This window comes from Lissotriton vulgaris, chromosome 1_1 (assembly GCF_964263255.1).
Source record: "Lissotriton vulgaris chromosome 1_1, aLisVul1.2, whole genome shotgun sequence".
NCBI classification, from domain to species: Eukaryota; Metazoa; Chordata; class Amphibia; order Caudata; family Salamandridae; genus Lissotriton; species Lissotriton vulgaris.
Genome location: NC_141685.1, coordinates 683,889,573 through 683,913,426, shown reverse-complemented (window position 1 = coordinate 683,913,426; position 23,854 = coordinate 683,889,573). Strand labels below are relative to the sequence as shown.

The window sequence follows — 23,854 nt, the reverse complement described above, 5'->3', positions numbered from 1 at the left end:
GACCCTTAACCCAAAGCCCTAACCCATAAGCCTAAAACACAACCATATAAGACCCTTAACCTTAAGATCTAAAAACCCTAACCCTAAAGCCTAAAATACTACCATATACTACTATTAACCCTAAGCCCTAAAGCCTAAAACCCTCCCCCTCCACTACACTCCCCATCAACTACCCTAAACCCTAAAACACCACGAGTACAACGCTGTCCTTACCTGTCTCTCGCCATTGTTCCAGAAGTGTTGTCTCCCCGCCGTCCGTGTCCGTTGTAAGCACCCGCGATGTAATGACGCCTGCGATGTAATGTCATCTGTAGTGAACGCATGCGTTGTAACGTTGTGTGCGTTGTGATGGCACGCAACGTTAACGCTTGCGATGTGGCGGTCGTTCACCATTGGAGGTGGTTTTGCTGCAAAGGACTGAAGAAGATCCGTGTATCGACCTCCATAGCCTGTTTTCCTGATGCAGCACCGGGGTGCAGCTGGAAAATCAGCACATCGCTGCGGCCGAAGAAATTACGCAATGCCTGATATGCAGCTGAACGATTGCTGCAGCGTGAGTCATGGGCACTGTTTCATCGATGTCCGTGGCACCTGCTTCGACTCTGATGCAGTTCCCGCTGTATGACTGAAGAAATCGGCACATCACCTGCTTGTGGCTGGAACATTGATGCAGCACCTGTTTCACTACCGCTGCATCGCTGCATCGACCCAATGTGTCTGGATTTTTGATGCATCGCACCTGTGCACCAAGTTTTACATCATCATTTCCCATCAGTAAGGAACCAAGGCTGCATGTCTGGAAAACTAACACACCTTCCCTCAGAGTAAGGGACCGACAAATCACCTGCCCCTTACAGTAAGGAACCGACACATCACCTCCCCTGCGCTGCAGTAAGGTACCAACTCATCAGCTCCCCTGGCAGCAAGGAACCGACTCATTACCTCCCTTGGAAGTAAGGAACAGATGCATCACTTTGGTTTTCTGGAGCCTCACCTCACCCCCCCTGAGCCTGTTTTCATCTTTGATTTGATGTATCCCAGGTACTTTGTGATAAAGGTGATGCATTCATAGCTTCCTATGGATTGAATTGTTTTGAACCTTTTAAAAGTAATATCTTGATTTGTGTTGGATTTTTTAGTCGTTTTAGTCTTGTTTTACTCAGATAAATATTGGTTATTTTTCTAAACTGGTGTGGTGTCCTTTTGTAGTGTTTTCACTGAGTTACTGTGTGTTTATGTACAAATGCTTTACACATTGCCTCTGAGATAAACTTGACTGCTTGTGCCAAGGTACCAAGTGGGTGAGCAGAGGTTATCTTTGATGTGTAACTCACTTACCCTGACTAGAATAAGGGAAAGCCACTGCTAACTAGAGACCCCCATTTTTAAGACCATCTTTATGGTTTCCCACCAACCCATTGGCTGCAGGTGTTCTGTGATGGAGAAATGGTAAGTCACACCAGCATGCTGTTACATCGGTTCATATATGAAGAGATGAAATCTGTTTCACCTGTCCGAGACTGAATTCTTAGGAAATCAAATCCTGGAGAACATTGCAAAGAGAGACCCTTGCCTCTACCTTGGCAGTCGTGCTGTTCATGGGGTTTGTTACTCAATACTATGTATCATGGATAAGGGAGGAACATGGTGGCCGCCACCTGAACGGCCGCGGCTCGGCTCCCCTTGTAGTGTAGTTCCTATTTTCCCAATAGGCCATGCCCATTGGAATAACATAAACAGTAGTATCGACGTAGAAGTGCGGATCTTCCAGACCTCTACTGACTATGCTAAACTTAATTGGGTTTGTTACCAACTAGCTCAGAGGTCATTGGAAACTTTCTTGACTGAATAGGAAGTGATCAGCTTCCCTGGCACAGCCAAGAAGGGATTCAGTTTTCCAACAACCGTGCAACATGACAACTTTGCTCCTCAGATAAGAGTCAATCTCTAGAGTCGTGTGAAACAATAGACAGTTATTTTACTCAGTACATATGTACAGTACATATGTACAGTAGCTTTCCAGTTTAAGAGCATGCGGATGCTACTTGTGGAACCTGACAAGTCAGTTTGGGGTAGGCTGTTGGGAGAAATGGTGAGAGCTGTAGGAGGAGGCAAGGCTTTTCTGTACAATTTTGGGTCCCCCAGATTCTTTAAGTGGGTACGTCTGAAGGTTTTGAGGGCAGCTCTGGAGTTGTGGCACAGGGCGAGACTCAGTTGGGGGATAGGCTATTACCCGGTCCTGGCACCAGTCTGGGAATGGCCCAGAACCCCTGAGTGTCTGAGAGACATTCTAGTGTTGCTTATAAAGAGGGCAGGCATTAACACCTGGATGGAGTTGGTGGATTCCGAAGGAGTACATCCCTGGGAATATTTGAGAGCTAAGATAGGCACAGGACTATCTAGATTCAAATACTTACAGCTAGTGTCTTGGTATGATGCGGAGAGAGAGGAAGTAAGGGGAAATGGAGAGATTGAGAGGCGGTGTCAATCTGCTCTCCCAATTAAAAAGGAAATCTCGATATGGTATTATCATCTACTAGAAGCTGAAGATCTAGCAATTCCTTCCCCAGAGGCGGTATGGAACAGAACCCCCATAGAATCTTCGGTAGAGTCCCTTTTTGAGCCATCATTAAAGACATTATATAAGTATATAACACCTGCCTGCCTGAAAAAGAATACCTTTTTTGTCATTAATAGACTCTATTATACTACTGCAAAGATAGCATAGTTCGCTCCAGTACCTCCACCCTAATGTCCAAGATGTCATACACTTCTAGTTAATGACCTCCACGTCTTTTTTGAGTGCTCAGAATTGGAATCTTTTTGGAAAGAGGTGGGTGACTCACTTCGGGACATTTTTAAAACCAGGGTTGATGTTAATCCCTCCTTAGTTTTATTCAGGAATGATGGATTCTTCTGTCAGACAGGCTCACAGCGAGATAGAGGCCTTTTATTATATATGATTCTGTTGGCGCGGAGAGAGCGAGCTGTAAGAAATGGAAAGATCCCCTCCCACCAAAGAGAGAGGACTGTCTCAAAGCCTCGTTTGCTGTGGCCCGGCTAGAATATGAAGGCGTAGAGGATAAGTCATTAAACATCTGGCATCCTTTTATCAGTTGGGGGCGAAGCTTAAGATTGATCTAGCTGGTCCTATGATTACACCAAGTCCCGTACAAAAGGGGATGGGTCGGGTGACCCAAGCGGGTGCGGTAAGCCGAGAGGTCCTCAGTTAACGGAAACGGCTTCATAAGATCCGCAGAGGCTTAAAAGGTGAGATGAGGACAAATAAAAAAAAATAAAAAATACTAGGTATCATGGTTCATCACAACTAAAATACACTCCTTGCCTGAACGTGGGGAAGGAATGAAAGGGATCATGTATTTAAGTGCTCTTCCATTTCTGTCTCTGTTGAACAGGAAAAATGTATCTCTTTTCACCATACTGAAAACGAGAAACCAAATAATGAATTTCCTTTTACGAAAGCCATACGTTGGAGAAATATGAAGTATTTGTTCCTTCAAAGGTGCCTATGTGGAGTAACAGAGTATTCATAAATATTTCCAGCACCACACTATAGAGGAAAATGATGTCTAGTTGCGTTTTATAGTCCTTTTATATTGATTTACTTCTGTAGTTTACATGTAGTCATTACATAATAGTTTTTCTATGAATGCTAATGTATTTTTGTTCTCTTCCAAGAGTATTTAGAGCAGATGAAGGAATATGGACCAATCTTTACGTTGTGGTCTGCATCAGAAGAAGATCTGGTATCATCACTAAAAGGCATTGCCAGCTGCATAGATAAGTGTTGCCTAGCTACCGAGCAGCAAATGTCAGGTCTCTCCTCAAGCCTTATTCCAATTACACATGAATATGTTCTCTACGGTGAAATGTTAACGGTAGGTTTGTTATGCTATTTCTATTCTGGTACAATTTGAGAATAAAATTGCCTTTATTAATAAACATGCTAAGGATCAATATATGAATTATTTTTACATTTTCTTTTTATGAATGTATATTATTGATTACTTGTGTGTCCAAAATATTTTTGCAGGCTTGGTTTCTTTAACAAATGCTGCATACAATAACCCAGTTTTCTGTGTGCATATGCATGCTGTCTTTCCATTGTTCTAATTTTCTCAATTGCATATCTTTATTTATTGCAGTGGTTCCTATATTGGTGAGTGGAAAAAAGATATTTACCCAAGAATGATACCTTAAGTAGTTAGAAAATTAGATTTCTGTCACTCTGGTCTAGGCACAGTTTTGATTATTAACTGACAAAAAAGAGGGGTAGGAGGATCAAGTCCCACTTCGACCTCCTTCAACGCCTATGAAACCACTACATAGAAGACGGACTAGGTGCTTATAGAATGCTAAAGGTTAAAGAGCTATGGGAATCAAAAACAAAGTAGTTTCAGCACTCTATTAGCAAAATAACAATACTTTTGAACATAAAAAAGTCATCCAGATTCAGTAGATGTTTTTCTTCTTTCAATTTACTGCTTTCTGAAATACTACGTGTTGCCTGATGAACATAACAATTGCCATATACTTGAATCCGTGAAGAAGTCTCCTAAAGAAACGAAACGCGTTGGCTATGATGAATTCAACTGTCAAGATGTTTCTGTATCATGAATAAATAAAGAGAAAATTGGAAGAAGAAAAACATCTATTGAATCTGGATAACTTTTTTCTTATGTGCTATTGCTTTTTCAATACTTACTGGAAGTGCATATATGTTCAAAAGTGGAAATAATTTAATTTACAGGCCCTATGCACATGCAGTGCACTTTCCTAGGGACTTAAAAGTAAATAAAAAATGCCATTTGTAGATAAGCCAATGTTACCACATTTTAGGGAGAGAGCACAGGCACTTTAGCACTGATTTGCTGTGGTAAAGTGCACAGTGTTCTAAAGCCAGCAAAATGAAGCCATCAAAAAGGGGAAAAGGAAGGCAAAAAGTGTGGGGGTGACCCTGCAGAAATGCCCATATCTAACAGACCTCCTATAGTTGTTTGTCAACTCGTGTGAAGACTATTATTTTTCGATTGCATTTGACATGGGTGTTTAGTGTTGGTGTGAGATATATTAATGAGTGGGTATATTTTGTAAACTAAGTGGTGTGGCAAGGTCCAGTTCTGGATAAACCCTTCTAAAGGGGCCTGTGACCTTTTTTCTCTGGTCCATTCCTCTGTGTTCTCTAGTGCCTCAGTTGGAAGTAATGTAAGCTCTCCAATGCCGGGACACCATAGGCACTTTTAATGTCCTCAAATGAGCCAGTATTGCCCCTATTTTGAAGGTTCCTTAACCTATGACTCACCCCGGCCCTCCAGTGGTGAAACAGGATCTATCTAAACCTATATGGAGGTTTTCATTTTCAAAGAGCAGAGTTCAAGGAGACAGTGGAATCATTAAGCCTGCATAGCATGTTAGCTCATCCCCTTCATTCATGGTCAAGCTTGTAATAGGAAAACTGTATGGTATGTCCCCATAATGAAATGTTCGGACCTAGTGGACCTCTTTTAATGGCCGATTTTACCTAGATTTTGGTCAATAAAACAAATGATATTGATCTTCTCTTTAGTCATTCTACTGTATATCTAACCTGTGACATTTGAGAATAGTCAAGGAGATATAGCACTGTCAGCCCACTTCGACTGTAGTGTCTGGGTCACTATTGCCATGTAAGTCTCGGTTTCGCATTATGAAGGAGTTGCAAACTTCCTGGAGGCAGATAATGACTCTCAGATCAAGAGGCATAGGGATGGCCTAAAATAAATGCAGCATCTTGTAGTATCATCATCTTCCAGGTTGCAGTCCAACCTACCCTGGAGAGTGCATAATTTTCCCATGACCTGGACCCCACCTTACTTTCTTTCATAAAGGCAGAGTTCTCCTTAATACAGATCTGCTAGTGTGAGATCAATCCCACACCAAGATAGTCCAAGATAGTGGCTCCCCTAGATCAACCACCAGAAAGGAGTATTTGAATATAGTTTCATTAGTTTAGGGCACCTTGTTAAGTTCACTCTTTCATACTGAATTAGCACACTCAGGAAGTGTGCTAATTCAGCAACAGCTCCCTGAGAGAGTGGCAGGAGTCTTCAAGTAATACGAGAAGGTCATCAGCAAATGCTGTAAGCTTAACTGTATCTTGCTAAAAACTGATGTAGTTGATCAGAGAATTGGCTTGAATTCTTTACATGAGGAGCTCTGTTGTAAGTTCAAATAAGAGGAGACAGCAGGGCAATCCTCCAATATGCCGTTCTAGATCAGGACAATACCTGAGTGCTACACATTCACCCTAGTTTTTGCTCATGGTACCTCATTTTTCGCAAGGACCCATACTCAAAATCGCATCCCAAACTCCGTCTGTTTTAGGCTGTCTGCAATCATACCTCAATATACAAGATCAAATACCTTTTCAGCATCTAAGAACAGTAGGACAGCATCTCTCCCTCTTCTCCTTACTACTAAATCATTGAGATGAAGGGCCTTCTTAATTCCATCGCTAGTACTGCAGCCTTGGATACATATTCTTTGGTCTACATGGATCCGTTCAAGGAGCACTGCTTCTGATGTGTTAACTCTCCTAATATTTCTTTGGTGATTAGAAGGGTTTTCAGGAATTTCCAGTTAGTTCTGCACAGTTCGGGTAAAGCGAGAGAATCCAAAAAGGAGTGCCTGACTACTGTGTGGAGAAATGTGATATACTCTTACCCAAGTTCTTATCCAAACTCATCCACCCTTCACAAGTGGGCTTCTTAAAAAACTTTCTATTACTTTCTATTTCTATTACTTTCTAGTGATAATATGCACATCCTAGCTCATATACTAGAGAAAGCTAAATTTGCCGACTCCCCAACAGTTGCAATCACCATAGACGCTGAAAAGGCCTTTGATAAAGTGGACTGGTCTTACTTGGAAGCAGCGCTAGATAAATTTAAATTAGGGGAGAATTTCATTTGTATGGTGATGGCACTCTACTCCAATCCCTCAGCCAGATTTAGAGCGGGTGGCTGCCTTTCATCCGCATTCAAACTAGAACAAGGCACAAGACAAGGCTGTCCCCTTTCCCCTTCTCTATTCCTGCTCGCTATTGAACCTTTCGGATCGGATTAAAGGGATAGGCTTTGGCGATTTCACAGTCAAAATTACAGCCTACGCGGACAATGTCCTAGTGATATCTGAAAACGCTGAGGCTGCAATACCGGCTCTAATGTCCTCAATAGCAGACTTTTCCATAGTGTCTGGTTACAAATTAAATAAAGATAAGACTGAAGTAAAACTCTTGAGCAACATTGGTGACAAAGACATTATGGGTGTTTCAGGCTTACTTTGGCAACCTAAATGCTTCAAGTACCTGGGAAAGAAATTTGAGGAAGATCGAATCAGCACCTTACAAACGAATGAAAACTCCCTTCACAAAAAGATATCCACCCTGCTGGATGGATGGTCCCCGAAATTTTTATCATGGTGGGATAGGGCTGAATCTTTGAAAATTATGATAACCCCTCTAGTTAATTACCTTGTCTGCATGCTACCAATGCGCCTATCGAATGACTTCCTGAAGAAGGTTTATAAACTTTTCAATACATTTCTATGGCAGGGTAAGAAACCTAGAATCTCTTTGAGTAAACTTCAGCTACCCAAAGAAAAAGGAGGCCTAGGTCTCCCGAATTTTAGGAACTACCAGACTGAATATTTATGTAAACAGGGGTCTAACTGACTTCTCCCACAACTGGACTATAACCCTGTCTGGTTGGACATAGAAAAAGCGATCATTAATAGCATGCCTCGCTCCGCTCTCCTAACAGCTGATGTCTCTGCCTTCCCTCATTCCAAATACATTCTGCTCAATACCAAGAGTGCCCTGCTGAGTCTAGAACGGGTATCCAAGGCCAAAATCAAAGTTAACAAGTCCAACCTGCTCATGGAAAACAGACATTGACTGGTGCATGCTCCAGAAGAAAACGGTTTATGTGGCCAGGGGTTGTCCCTGGAAGTGGGCTGCAATATGGTCCAACTGGAAGGAATTCAGGGGTCATATATGCAAATCCCCCCAGGTTGCCCCGGTTGACGAACCACTCTCATTGTTGACTGCTTAGCGATAAACTGCAATGAGTATTTCCAACCTTACATGTCCTGTCATCTTTGGCTTCCTAAGGTACAATTGTATGTAATGTATTGTATTACTGTGACGATCACCACTGTTTTCTGCAACGTTAATAAAAAGAATTAAAAAAAAAACAAGTCCAACCTGGCCTCCTTATGGTATAATCAGAGTTTAAAGGTAGACGGCAGGTCACTCTACTGGGATCACTGGTCTAAAAATGGGGTAAATCTAGTCAAAAATCTATTTACAGGGTCATTGCCTTGACCCTTCTCTGACCTACAGATCCGACACAGGCTTATAACCTATGGATTTTTATAAATTTCTAAAACTCAAATCGCTCATTTCATTATGCTCCATTACTCCCTCTGACCCTTCGTTAGCTGGCAAGCTTACTCAACTTGTGAAAGCTGGGCATACCGTTTCCAGGATATATAAACTCCTCTCTCCCAACTCACAAAAATCCCATAGGAAATGCGAGACGTCAGGGGAAAATGAGATAAACTCCTCTAAGATCCCATTTGAGTGGGAGATGATCCACCTTGCCCCTTTCTCTAACAAAATCTCGCCTATATTCTCACAAACCAAAAATAATGTTAATTAACAGATCGTACTGGACCCTGGAAAACATTTTCAAGCTTGAACTCAATGACAGCCCCACGTGTTGGAACTGTAAATCTCACGTGGGTAAATTGGTCCACATGCTCTTTTATTGCCCTGCCTTAAAAACCTACGGGTGAAGGACCAGGTTTTAGAACCTAGCGGCGCCATGGAAAATGCCCGATGCCTTCGAGTTTCCCTGCCTTGACAAACAGAGACACGGGATGCTTCTTGATGACGTCAAAGACCAAAGTTTATTGGCTGCAACCAGGAACAGAGATCTACGAAGCACAACACGGGTGGTTCGCTAGAGACTGCACAATTTCAATGAGCGGAGCATGGTCTTTTATGCCAAAAATCACATTCCAAAGGTGGCATCGATTACATACAAACTAGCCAATCACATGGTGACATTTCAAACATATCGCATGACGACGACACCCACTTTCCGTTGTCCAGCCCACCAGAAATGACCAAGCACATTCCAATTTCTTGTTCGATCAGGCCAGACAAACCCATCATAAAACCTCAACCCAAATCAGTGATTATGTTGTAAAGGAAGGAGCAGAAACAGATTGGAAGCAAGATAGAAAGGTGGGTGCAGTGTGCTGCAAACTTTGGCATGTCCTGCTCTTTGATCTTTATCTGACCAGCTGCTTAACAAGGAACTGGCTCAGCGAGGTCAGCCTCAGGCAAGGGAGTCAGTTCGGCCAGGTCATTCAGAAGTCAGCTAAGGTGTACGTGTCCCAAGGACTCGTTCGGCCGTAGTCATCGGCCTATGTGAGGGCAACCACACAAAATGGCTGCCGTTCACAAAATGGAACCCGGAGGTTCAAACTAAATCTCTGAATACATAGTGTTCTCATTGATCGATTAATGCGAAAACACTCGTACATACCGCACTTGTGATTTGCGGTCCGCTGACACCAAAATAGTCTATTTCCGACGATCTTTATTGAACGGGTTCAGAACCACTCAACCTCAGACCCTCATACCACAGAACTACAGACCCTCCTTTTGCCCTAACATAGGCAACAAACCCAAACTCATGTCAATCTGAATCTGGATCTATATTCATCAGATCATCGATATGTTGCTGTAGCATCATTCTAGTACTTAGTACCTCTCTCGGGACAGGTCTCCTTGCACACGAAGTAGCACAAAGGCCACAAATAGCAGGAGCACACTGTACACAGAGACAGAACAGGAAAAGGATAGCTAAGACCATCCCAATGACCATCAGAATTTTCCATCCCAAGTGGATATCAATCCCCAGAACCATCCCATCAACGACCAATCTCCTTTATCTAAATGGACAGAATCGGAGATCTTATGTAGCTTGGGAATGGCCTGGAAGACTGTCGGAGCGTTGTCTGGAATGAAAACGCAGCAGCTCGATTGAATTAGTTTACCTACTCCACCTCTGTCTGCTAGTATGACATCAAGAGCAACCCTATTCTGAAGTGTCATAAGTCTATCCGACTGGAGCTCAGCAGTCCGGTTACTAAGGGCACCGGCAGTTTCGACTATGGTGGACTCAACCACTCTCGTCAACTGGCAAATATTCCTGCTGTTAGCCATTGGTCCCCAGAACAGCAGAAAACCTTAAAGGAATCTCCCAACTTTTGCCCTGCAGTGTCTTCCTGACTGAAAACACCTCTAGCAACTCTCTTCTTATGGTAATCTGCCGCATCTGTAAAAGTGGGAGGCAACAGAAAGGAAACAAAACATGTGCTCGAAAAGTCAGGGGGCAACCATGTATATGCTCTGTCATAGCAAACAAATTAAGTACCCTTAGCGGCTAGAAATGCTGGGGAAGTCTGTGACGTTAATACATAGGTGTCAGTACAAACGCTCTTCCCTAGCTGAGCTCTTGGATTCTTGCCATTACCCTGCAGACAATAGCGACCCTGATGGGGCACTATCCAAATCTGTGGAGAACTTTTCGCTCGCTGGTTAACACTCAGACTAACTCCATATCCAGTAACGTCCCAACCACTATATGGTTGCTAATCATCTTTCGGATTAGTTTCAACTGCATTAGTCCCTTCAACCATGTCGACTATGCCTCTAGCTACAGCACTATTCTTCGGATTGTCCTTCGGTGAACGTAGGGGATAGACACTATGGGCATAGATAAACATTGTTCTGTAAGCCCAAATAGAACCATTAAAACTAAAAGGCAAAACCAAGTACGGAATACCTTCATCGGTCAAATGGGGCATTAGACCACAAATCCAACAATTCGTTGTGTTCATCACTAACTGGTGTTGGTGCAAAAGTTGAATAAAGGAATTATTGGCAAATTCCAGTCATCTAACTACCTCATGTTCAGGCAAAGGATGAAAAGAATGAGAAGAAATAGTAGGTGTAGGTGTAGGTTGCACAGTGGGAATAAACGTCACTTTGAAAGAGAATGTCACATAACCAATTAAAAATATCATTAAACTCAATAGCAAAAATGAACATAGTATTACAAATCTTTTTCGTGTGATTAGTTTGTATATCTTATTCTTGAAATTCATTGTCCTTACAGGTCTCTCCAACTCGAAGAAATCCATCCTAACTAAACATGCTGCTCGCGATGGTAGGGTGTTCTATGCTAAGGGATGCCTCTGTCAACCCAGGGCAACTCCCTTAGGCCAACCAGAACCTTCGACCTAGTGTCTCAGGCTTGCACTCCAAAGACTTATCAACCGCGACCCTACAGCTGAACCCGAATGGCGGTTCGAAAAACAAAAATAAGTAGATCCTCGGTGGAGAGTTAACCTGTTACAGTAAAATCATAAAAACTTCATTTATTTTTTATTTGTCCCACAACTCTTGGTCGCAAATTATAACGATCTTTCCCAGGTAATGTCTGTTCTTTGAATAGAAGCTCAGGCTCAGTAGTGTTCAATCGATTCAAAGGAGGCACAGCTTCTTGCAAGAGATCGTCACTTTCTTTCTCAGAGTTTGTTCCAATCAAACGGGCATCGCTGAATGGCAAAAATCGTGGCAGAGTTTCGGTTTCAGAGTCTGGGAGTCCTTCCTGGACCCACCGGTCGTACGGTAAGGGCAATGGAGCCCGTTTGCAGTGTACGCCGTGGATCCAGTGTTTCTTGCCTTGCACTCGAACTGCAGAACGTGTAGACAGGAGAACTAGATGTGGTCCTGTCCAACAAGGCTGATCGTTCTTGCTCCGCTGGAAGTTCTTACTGAAGATCCGATTGCCGGGTTCAATGGCATGGCCTGGATCTTCAGAAGCTCGTGGCAAACTGTTATAAACCTGTTGGTGTAAAACACGCAGTTTAGCCGTCAGTTCGTGCAAGTAATCAAGCAACACAGGGTACTCACGGTCACTAAACTTCGTTGGTCTTGGTACGCCCCAAATATTCGCCGGGTGACCAAACACAACCTCATACGGACTCAAACCCATTTGCGAATGCACAGTCATTCTTGTGGACAGGAGCGTTAAAGGCAAAGCATCTGGCCATTGTAAACCAGACCTCGCTTGGATTTTGGCCAACTTTAACTTCAGAGTGCCATTATAGCTCTCGACTAAACCAGCTGATCGGGGGTGATTTGCAGCATGGAATTTCTGCAGAATACCTAATCCCTCGCATACTCTCTTCATCACTTGACCCACAAATTCACTCCCATTGTCACTCCAGATAAATCTCGGCAAACCAAATCTCGGGAAAAATTCCTTGATTAGGGCTTTCGCTGTGGACAAGGCAGTATTGTCCTTCAAAGGGTAAGCTTCCATCCATCTAGAAAAGGAGCAAACAACCACCAAAACATATTTCAGTTTGTTGCACCTCTCCATGTGGATGAAATCTAGCTACGGATACGTAGGAGGAGCAAAATGACCAGCTGGTGTTGGAGTTCCCTTACTAGGATTGTACATCAAACACACCATACAGGTCTTAACCAAATTCTCTGCACATTTGGGAATTCCTGCATTCTGCCAAACCGGAGCCAACAACTTATAAATCCCTTTCACGCTGATATGTGCCATCCCATGAGCCATTGTAACAACTGGAAGCACATACGCGTCAGGCAACAACCATCTTTGATGCTCAGACAAATCAGTCCAACAACCATTCGAATCCAATCTACCCTTACTTTCTCTCCATTCATTCAACTCTTTTTCTGTAGCTTCAGCTTGGATGGATTTCACACTCTCAATCGTATCTTCACACATACTTTTCTCTGGAACCCATCTCGCCGGACCTGCAACATACGTTCGGCTCATCACATTTCTCGCAGTTTCTTTCGCAACTTCATCCGCAAACGCATTTTCGCGACCAACATCATCCGTAACTTTCTTATGGGCACTGCATTTCACAATCACTACTTGCAATGGCAAAGTGAGTAATTCAAGGAGCTCATTCACCAACTGCCCATGCTGAATCTTTGTTCCATGCAAAGTCAAAAACCCACGCTCTCTCCATAAACGTCCAAAGCTATGAGCCACACCAAACACATACTGGCTGTCAGTATACACATTCACTCGTTTTCCTTTTGCCAACACACATGCTCTCGTTAATGCAATCAACTCTGCTGCTTGCGCTGAATTATGTGGGATACGTGCAGCTTCAACAATCGTATGCAAAGTCGTAACAGCATATGCCGCAGTCGTATCACCATTCGGCAACTTAAAGCACGAACCATCAACCCATAAAGTACCTTCACACTCTGGAAGAGGAGTATCCTTAAGGTCTATCCTCCCTTTCGTTTCTTCCTCAGTTCTCAGAAAACAATCATGCTGTTCTTCAATATCATCTGTCTCAACTAAAATTGGCAACAACGTGGCTGGATTCAACTTGTTGCATCGTTTAATGTGCACATGACTCTCTAACAAGGTCAACTCGTAACCCGACAACCGAGCACTAGTTAAGTGCTGTGTCTTGGTACGGTTCAACAAGGTATCCGCTGCATGTGAAACCATTACGATTAACGTATTGTCCATAACAAAACCAGCAGACGGTCGAATCGAAACAGCCGCTGCCGCTGTAGCTCTCAAGCAACTAGGCAACGCTCTCGCTACCGGATCCAAAGTCAACGAAAAGTAAGCACATGGACGTTGCATATCGCCAAACTGCTGAGTCAACACTGACAATGCACATCCCTCTCTCTCATGGACATACAATGTGAAAGGCTTACTGTAGTCGGGGGTACCCAACACAGGAGCCGAACACAACGCATTGCGTAAATCGGAAAAGCTCTTCTGACATTCGTCAGTCCAAGGAATAGGATTTGGAGTATCCTTAACAGTAAGAGCTATCAAAGGCTTCGCTAGCAAAGAAAAATGAGGAATCCACTGTCTACAGTACGACGTAATACCCCAAAACGCACGTACTTCTCTTTGTGTTGTAGGAACACTCATTTTCGCAATCGCCTGAATTCTCTCTGGGGTCAGTTTCCTTCCCTCCTTCGATAAGAGGTGACCTAAGTAGGTTACTTCTTGTCGACAATATTACAACTTGGAGAGAGAAACTTTGTGATGAAAATAAGACAAGTGGTGAAACAACGACAAAGTAGCTTCTCTACCAATCTCTTCATTGTCGGCAGCAACTAACAAGTCGTCAACATATTGAATAAGGGCAGCACCATCAGGTAAAACCAACAGATCAAGTTGAGTTTTCAAAGCTTGGCTATAGACCGATGGACTCTCGCAATAGCCTTGAGGAGCGCGCTTAAAGCGGAAACTTCGTCCTCCTAAAGAGAATCCATAGATGTCTCTACTCTCCACGGCAATCGGGATGCTGAAGAAAGCATTCTTCAAGTCAATCACCGAAAACCACGTGACTGTAGATGGAATCAGAGTCAACAAAGCGGTAATATCAGGTACAACAGGGAATTGTGGAACGACGATCTTGTTCACTTCGCGAAGATCGATCACAAACCTATATACAGAAGGCTGTGAAGAATCAGTTCTCTTCAGAACAGGCAAAACAGGACTATTGCACACATTACCTCTCGTTTCCTCAATCACACCCTTATCGATCAGATCATAAATGATCGCTAAAAGTGCACGCTCACCATCACTCGAGATACGGTACTGTGGAATGCGCGGTAACTTAGCATTCGCCTTCAATGTCACAACATAGGGTGGAATCTCTAAAAGACCGACATCGTTCGGACCAGTAGCCCACAATGAATCGGGTAAAGAAGACAATTCAGGTGAAGTCTGTCTTTCGATATGTACATCGGAGAGATCACTCTCTCACCCAACGTAAGATGTACTCCTGACGGAGAACAATACAACGTGGCATACAATCTCTTCAACAAATCCAATCCCAACAAGTTCTCACCACAACCTGTAGTCAAAATGAGGGGTGCTTCAAATTTACGAGGTCCAACAGAAAGAGACAACGGAGTAGAAATCGGATTTGTAACCGAGGCGCCAGAAAAACCTACAGAAACATTCTCAAAGCCAGACAAAGGTGTGCCAGGGAGTTGAGTGCATTATAGAACTCTTCGTAGCACCAGTATCTAACAGAAAAGGCTCTGACACAACTGATGCAATCACTTCAACATAAGGTCCATTCTGATCTACTGGAACTGAAACAACTCCCTCTCTTTGTCTATGGCTGTCCTAGCAATCGTTACCATTCACTTCCTCACCTTCGACGTAGTAATCATCCGTATAGTACTGTGCTGTCCTACCAGACGAACCCTGCTGCTGATCAAAACTATTCATTGAGTTCTGTGGAGGCAAAGAACGCCCATTCTGTCCGCGACCTCTACCTCTAGGCGCTTATTGAGCACCTCAACCTCTCACACCAGAAGCACCATTCGTGCGCTGCAACAAAACCGGACAACTATTCTTAAAATGGCCCTCTTCTTTACAATACGCACACTGATTAGGCCCATATGGGAAACGCTGTTGAGAAGGCTCGTTTCTTTGGGAGTTGCTCGAATATTGCTGATTCTGCTGATAATGGCGTTGATCATTAGTACGGGGTGGATACGCTTGTTGAGGAAGAACTTTAGTCTTCAATTCCTTAGTCTTCTTATCCGCTTTCTGCATTTCATCTTTGTGCCTATTTTCATAGTACTGGGCCGTAGCTAAAATCTGCGCTGACGTGGTAACAGCCCAAGCACTTTTAGAATCTTTCAACTTGGTGCACAACTCGGGAAGCAGATTATGCACAAATTTGTCGACTAACAATCTCTGGCCACCCTCAGTAGCCATATACTGACCACTATGATCTACAAAAGTCTCTTCAAACCGCGTGAAAAATTCGGACATCGTTTCATCTTTCTTCTGCTTACATAATGACAACTTGTCCCAATTAACACGCACTTCAGGCATCAGAGTCTTCATATAAATAATTATCCTACCAGGGAGTAGAGTAATGATATCTTCAGGCTTAGCACCTCCTACTTGTCTATCATTCGCAGCACGAAGGTTAACCCATGTATCGCCCAATTCCTGTGCATGATCCGTGTGTCGAATCGTACCCCAAATAGGCTGTGGAGCAACATTTCCAAACAACATATTTATGTCTGCTAAATTCATAATACACAAACCCACAGTCTGAGTGAGCTCTTAATAATATCCTGCCGTATTTATGCGCGGATCAGGCAAAGACTGTTTAATTGCTAAAACTTCAACACGCTTCCAAGGAACATGTACCCAAACTCGCTGAAAGTGCGCAGCAACATTTCCATCTTGAGGTCTCCAAACTGGAGGAACCTCACGCATCGGATATTGACGCGCTGCTCTCCTAACTGACGAATCGGGCTCAAACAATCGCTCAGAAGAAGTGTCATTACGAAATGTTAAAATAGTCGCAACTGCTCTCCCAACATCATGAGGACTCACAAAGGTCCCTTTCGCAAATTCAGAACGTATTCGGTACAATTCATTAGGAGCTTTACCTACTTCTTCAACCCATTGTTCATGGAGGAACCCACACATCATGTCAAAAACGTACCGTTGCTTTGGTGCTTCCCATTGAAGGAAAACATCCATAACACCCTCAAGATCATACCGAGAAGCGTACGTAATCCTTTTACGCGCCAAATGATCCATAACTGTACGCTTATCCGTATCAGGCAACTGACCGCGTGATTGTCTACGCTCACTAACAGGAGACATACCCAATTGTCCCAACAAAGGAGAAAAGAAACCAGAAACTGCAGCAGTCATTCTCTGTCTGGCAGAAGGAGAAGGTGAAAGAATAAGATTAGACGGAACAATAGTAGAAGAATCCAAAGCCGGAACAGAAGGAGTATTATAGATAAGCGTAGGAGTAGCAGACGAAGAAGGAGGCAAAGTTGGCGGCCCCTGGCGAGGCTGCGCCAAAGGAATAGTAGCCAACGAAAGAGGAGCTGGCTGTGGAGGAATTGCAGGTGGCACAACAACCGGAGGTTGCACAACTACAACTGGTGGCGATGGTGCCGTAGCATTCTGTGCATAAGGGGGTGGCGAACTCAATAGATGCGACATTAAAGGATCTTTCGCAAGATCTTTCTTTTCTTCCTGCTCTTTACGCGGCAAAACTGGGTAGCATTTATCTACCGCTAACTTCCTAACCCTAAGCATTTGTTCGCTCTCTTGCTCTTCTTCATTATCCCTATATGCTATAGCAGCTTGCACCATTGACAAACCTCGTTCTCGTTTATTCTTCTTCGCTAATTTAATTTCTTTCTGTTTGGCTTCTTTGCGCCATATGCGGAAAGAGTCAAACATTGCCGGCCGGGCTTTCTTTTTGAACAGTTTAACTTTGAGGTTATCTAGAATCTCAGTTTCAAAGCTACCGTAACGGGGCCTCTGTAGGACACCGTCTTTCTTCGTATATTTTACCCAGATATCATTATAACTAATAGGGCCTACACCATCCTTCACATAAAGATCATATGTAGGAGTTCCAATCGGAGGAACCGGACACGAATCCTCTAACCGGGAATCCTTAGAACAACCACAACCAAATATTCTTCCAAGTCTGCTAATACCAGGCATCTTCGCTCACTAGTCTAGCTTCAAACTACAAGGGAAATCTAAAAACGATAGCCTCATGAATACAAGAGTCCCTTGGCTTTGGGGCCTGAGGTACCAAATCAAAGCGATCCACGAAGGGATACCAAACAAACTAAGGACTGGGAGACGCTCCACTCATACTTAACTGAAATGTCGATGGCGTCACCAGAAGACCCGTCTATCGTCTCGCTCTACAAACGTCTAGGCTCCAAGACAGGGCAACAGTCAGGGCAGCAGTCCTTCGTAGCCGTCGGAAAGCGGGGAACCTCGCAGCAAAGACTTTCGAACCACAACGATATACAGGGGTCGATGAAGTGGCAGGCCTTCCTCCAGAATTTGCACACAAAGCTCTCCACGATCGTCATGCTTGGACCGGTACCGCTGAAGTCGCCCCACGTTGGGCGCCAACTGAAGGACCAGGTTTTAGAACCTAGCGGCGCCAGGGAAAAAGCCCGATGCCTTAGAGTTCCCCTGCCTTGGCAAACAGAGACACAGGACGCTTCTTGATGATGTCAAAGACCAAAGTTTATTGGCTGAAACCAGGAACAGAGATCTACGAAGCACAACACGGGTGGTTCGCTAGAGACTGCACAATTTCAATGAGCGGAGCATGGTCTTTTATGCTAAAAATCACATTCCAAAGGTGGCATCGATTACATACAAACTAGCCAATCACATGGTGACATTTCAAACATATCGCATGACGACAAACCCACTTTCCGTTGTCGAGCCCACCAGAAATGACCAAGCACATTCCAATTTCTTGTTCGATCAGGCCGGACAAACCCATCATAAAACCTCAACCCAAATCAGTGATTATGTCGTAAAGGAAGGAGCAGAAACAGATTGGAAGCAAGATAGAAAGGTGGGTGCAGTGTGCTGTAAACTTTGGCATGTCCTGCTCTTTGATCTTTATCTGACCAGCTGCTTAACAAGGAACTGGCTCAGCGAGGTCAGCCTCGGGCAAGGGAGTCAGTTCGGCCAGGTCATTCAGAAGTCAGCTAAGGTGTACGTGTCCCAAGGACTCGTTCGGCGGTAGTCATCGGCCTATGTGAGGGCAACCACACAAAATGGCTGCCGTTCACAAAATGGAACCCGGAGGTTCAAACGAAATCTCTGAATACATAGTGTTCTCATTGATCGATTAATGCAAAAACCCTCGTACATACCGCACTCATGATTTGCGGTCCGCTGACACCAAAATCGTCTATTTCCGACGATCTTTATTGAACGGGTTCAGAACCACTGAACCTCACACCCTCATACCACAGAACTACACGGGGACAAGATCTATAATTACATACACAAAACCTTTCACTACCGACCACCCACAGATGATTTTTCCTACATTTTAATGGGTGCTCTAGATCCTCATCTTGCAAACATCCAATCAATCAATCAATCAATCATGGACATTTTTATAGGGCGCTACTCACCCGGAAGGGTCTCAAGGCGACACCGGATGGACCTCATGCTCACTCTAGTATGCAAAGTCGTTCTAAGCAAATGGAAAAGTGCCAGTGTAGTCTCCTTCAGAATGTGGCAGGAGTGGCTGTTTTCTTTGAGAAGAGCGGATAACGAGTCTCTCCATACTTCTTCATGGTGTAAATCACACAGAAAACTGTGGGGCTCCCTCGATTCTTCGCACTCATGCTATGATCCTTCATAAGCCCACAATCACTGTCATGCCTAATAGGTCTCATACTCCTTACAACCTGAGGAATACTTTGCTTTTCGCCTACATATGTGAATTGACTGCACTGACCACTTCTAAGTTATCAAACTTGCACCCAGCGAAGCAATCTTGCTTAGCACTAGAGCACTGTCAATCAATATTATCATTATTATTTTTGTCACTGTTATTATCGTCCTTTTATTATTATTTTCTTTGTCATTATGTTTACAATTTTATAATTTTACTTTAACCATTCTCATTCCTGAATAATACTAGTATCATTATTGTCATGTATTGCGTTATCGGGATTAGCAATATGTTCATTATTGTCACCTTTGTTTCTTTCATGGTACTGTATTGTTTGTTCCTGTTAACTCTTAATAAAAACGTTTTGAATAAAAAAAAAGAAATGTGATATACTCAGGGAAGAGATTTTACATCATATGATTTACACAGTGAATTCTCAAATTATCACTTGTGCTTTGTCTATTTTGACAGAGCATTTTTTTATTCTTACTTCTATACAAGCATAATAATCTTCATTCTCTGTACTTGTACTGGAGGTGTACATAAAAATTAACATATAACTATACACACACATAACAATTATTTTTAACCAAAATAGTAACATGAGGTGAAACAATTCCCTTATTAGTGCATACAAAACAATGTGTAGGACTAGAAAAATAATGGCAATAAATATATTAACTAGAATCTTTCTTCAAACTTCTAGTTGCTTCAAACAGGAGTAGCTGTATCCCATTTGAATTTGTCAGTCCACAGAGGACGTAGTCCTTATGGACTTCGCACATGGAGCACTGACTAGTAATCTGTTTTTTTGTTTGTGTCCAAAGCTTTACTTCGAGTATTCTAGAGTGATAGATTCCTCCAGATAGATGAGTGTTGGTGCTCTTCAGTACATTGGAAGTACAGAAGTACTGATTGCGTACAGCTGAGGGCACGAGAAGACACAATAATTGGTGCTAGTTATGTTGGGGCCTGGCTAGGTCCAAGACCTTCATGGGGGGTTGGAGTGGTCATGCTTGGGGCACTGAGTGGCGTACGTCCGTGTATTTTGGCAGAGTAGTTGTCTGCATAGAGACATATGTTGCCCTAAGTGGGAAGGGTATGCCCAGACGTGGGTCCCGTTCTCGCTACACCACTGGATTCAAGCTAGCCTGGCTGATGAAGGATGATGCCCTGAAACCGGTCCCATGATGCTTGTTTCCGATCCAGGAGGACCTTGCTTGGCAGTTTGGCCTGGACTGTTCCCACAAGGAACAGGGTCAAGACTGATTTGCATATGGCTGGGTCCAAACTGGGGTGGTGTGGTGAGCAAAAGAATGATGGATTAAACCCAGATCGTTGTGACGATATTGAATGTTTGCAGTGTCCAACATTCTGTCCATCAAATGTTTCTTTTGCATATAGAGGAGCATGAGGACAGCAGCAGCCTGTTGTGAAAAGTCCAAAGCCTAGGGGCATCATGGATGTAGAGCAGAGTGGGAAAACATCCCTTTGAAGCACTTCCTGTAGGGTGCTGTATTTAGTACAGCGTGCACGTTCATTAGGGAAATTTGAAGTTGTTCTCTGAAGTCTGTGTGATTGTTGCCGGTCAAGTCAGAGTAGCCAAGTCGCGCCAGGAAAAGCTGAAGAACTACTTGGTGGCAGCACTGCTGTGTGAACTGACTAATAAAACTATAAATGGCGCATATCTTTCCTTCCTGTGTATTTTGTGCCACTTCATGCCGTATTTGATGTCAGAGCTGAAACTGTGCATCTGGCACATTCCTAGTCTACTAATGAGGTGCCTACATAGTTTGTTGCATCAATCATAAAACTTTGCACCTATTGTTACTAAAATCTAGTTGTGTTAATCACATTTGATAGTACAAATCTAACCCCTCCTAATATTATGATGATGCCATGCTGTCCTAGACGGAATGATCTGATGTATCCCTCCTGAATAGCTTCACTCACTTTATAGGTTGACGGCGGATAGCAAGCAGTACAAAACAATCCCTTTTTCTCTATTTAGGAATGCTCCATTCAGAGGTAGGCTCACAGCCGGACTGGGAACAGAAACCGGTCCTAGCAAAATACTCAGCTGACCCCGACCCACCCCCCCCCCCCCGCCTCCCCACCCCGGTTGAGGGGAATGCAGCAGCTGAGCAGTTTGCGAGCTCCGTTTTGGACGATTTTGTTACAGGAGGAACGCCTGGTGCCCGCTATGGCCGGTTCAGCCCTGGGTAGGCTCTTCAACAATTGTTTTTATGACTCAGAATATTAACCAGAGATGTGTTACTGGAATCCTACAGGCCATTGCTATACAGAAACATCAATGTTATCATTTTCTTGAAATTTGGTGTCTTGTTTGGTATCCTGGGACAATTGTGTATGTGTTTTGAGCATAAACAAAAATCATTCTATTCCTTAGATCTTCCATTTCTTTGGCCAAATGATTAATTTGAATCCGAGAGCTGTTTTCTCTCTTGGGTCACCTGCACTTCTGTGGTATCCTCCAAGTGTGCTGTTTTCAAGTAATCCTTAATTGATTTATTAATCCGTGTTTCGCCTTCTAGATAGAAGCTGAGGCTGTAGTACTCCTCCTTCCCAGGAGTCACAGTTTTGTAGGTCTTTTGATGTAGTACTTCCTGCTGATTAGTTCCTATGCTCAAGTGTGGTGTTTTCTAAAACTGATCCAGTTTCTCTAAGGCTTTTCTTATATTAGAGTTACCAGTACTCCAATTTATCAGACAATTTAGGGTCACTTTGTGCGATTGTTTTCCTAACCAAGAACTACCATCTTTTGTCTATAGGGTCTAGACCTGTCCTATATTAAAGGTCAATTTCCCCTCCAACAAATTGGTGGTCCACTCTGACCGCACATGGGCCACTGCATAGAGCACCAGCGAGGCAACGCTGCTTGACAAAGCAAGTACAAAGATACATACGGCTGATAAACCTGTTGCTGCGCAATCCGCCAACCACTGGACCATTGTTAATTCAATCGGTTTACTTTCCAGTATGACAGGGCTCGCTGGGAGGCAATGGAAGAACTTCGCCAGCATCTCCCAGATGAGTACCCCAAAAGGGGCCAAAAGTTTGTCTCTGAAGGCAAACTCATCTTGAATACCACAATAAGATGTGCCCTTTATGCTACAGACACCGTGGCTCGTGGCATCAATTCCAGTGTATTCATATGCAGACATAAATGGCTCCATGTCTTTAACTCTAAAACAAATGTTCAGCAGCATCTCCTCAATCTGCCCTTTGACTTGCAACACCTCTTTGAGCCACAGGTAGATAAGATGGTGCAGAAGGCCAAGAAAGACATAGTGAACACCACGGACATTAGGCACCCTCCAAATGCCCTCCCCTCATGGATCCTTTCAACGGTCTGCCTACTGGGACACCTCTAATGTCACATCCCTAAACGCCTCCAAACCTTACCAAAGTCATTTGCCTCAACATCCTTCCACAAGGGATTATGTTTTAGGTTCCACAGGCAACACTTCTAAGGGAAGAGGAAAGGAGGCTCTCCTAAGGCAGCTTCTCAGACCAAGCAGTGACTTGCCACTCCTTCCCCATGATCACACGACACCTGTCTGGGTTCAACTCCAAGGATTCTTCCCCATATGGCAGCAGATCACCTCTGACCAGTGGGTTATAGACATCATATGCCATGGTTTCTGTTTGCAGCTCATTTCCCCCTCCCAAAATCCCATGCCGCAGACGCATGCTCTCCCCCCCAACACCAATGCCTGCTTTGAGAAGAGGTAGATGCCCCCTACTCAAGGGTGCCATAGAGCCATTGCTGTCACACTCAAACGGCACAGGGGTGTAATCCCTCTACTTCCTTATTGCCAAGGACGGGTCCCTCAGGGCTATTCTAGACCTCAGGCCTCTGAACGAGTACATCCTGTCAGAACATTTCCACATGGCCACTCTACAGGAAGTCACTCCTCTTATACAACAAGGCAATTTCATGGCTACCCTTGACCTCAAAGATGCCTACTTCCATGCCCAATTCATCCAGGTCACTGCCACCACCTCCAGTTTGTAGCAAGTGGCAAAAAGTATCAGTGCAGGGTGTTGCCATTTGACGTCACCACTGCCCCAGTGTGTTTACAAAATGTTTAGCAGTAATAGCCGTGCACCTGCAGTGCATGGTAATCTACATGTTCACTTACCTGGACTGACATGAGCACAACTTACCAGCAGTGTCTTGCGAACACTCAGAACACCGTAAACCTTTGACATGACCAGGGGTTTACTATCAAGGCAACCAATTCCCACCTTCTGACCCTCCAAAGACAGCCCCATCTAGGTGCAGTCCTAAACTCAGTGGTGGGCAGGTCCTTTCCCACTCCTGCAAGGGTGCAGGACTTCCAGGTATTGGTTCCACTTTTTGAGCCAGATCATCAGGTTACAGTCAGAACCGTGATGCACTTTCTTAGAATGATGGCTTCCTGCATTGCCATAGTAC

General features: G+C 43.8%; 1 protein-coding gene across 1 annotated transcript in view; it reads left to right on the top strand.

The window, feature by feature from the left end:
* SNX7 (sorting nexin 7) overlaps positions 1-23,854 on the top strand; it is a 189,851-nt gene that overhangs the window by 55,821 nt on the left and 110,176 nt on the right. The window contains exon 6 of the mRNA XM_086954685.1: positions 3,700-3,899. Coding sequence (XP_086810811.1) covers positions 3,700-3,899 — 200 coding nt within the window. The remainder of the gene's footprint in view (positions 1-3,699; positions 3,900-23,854) is intronic.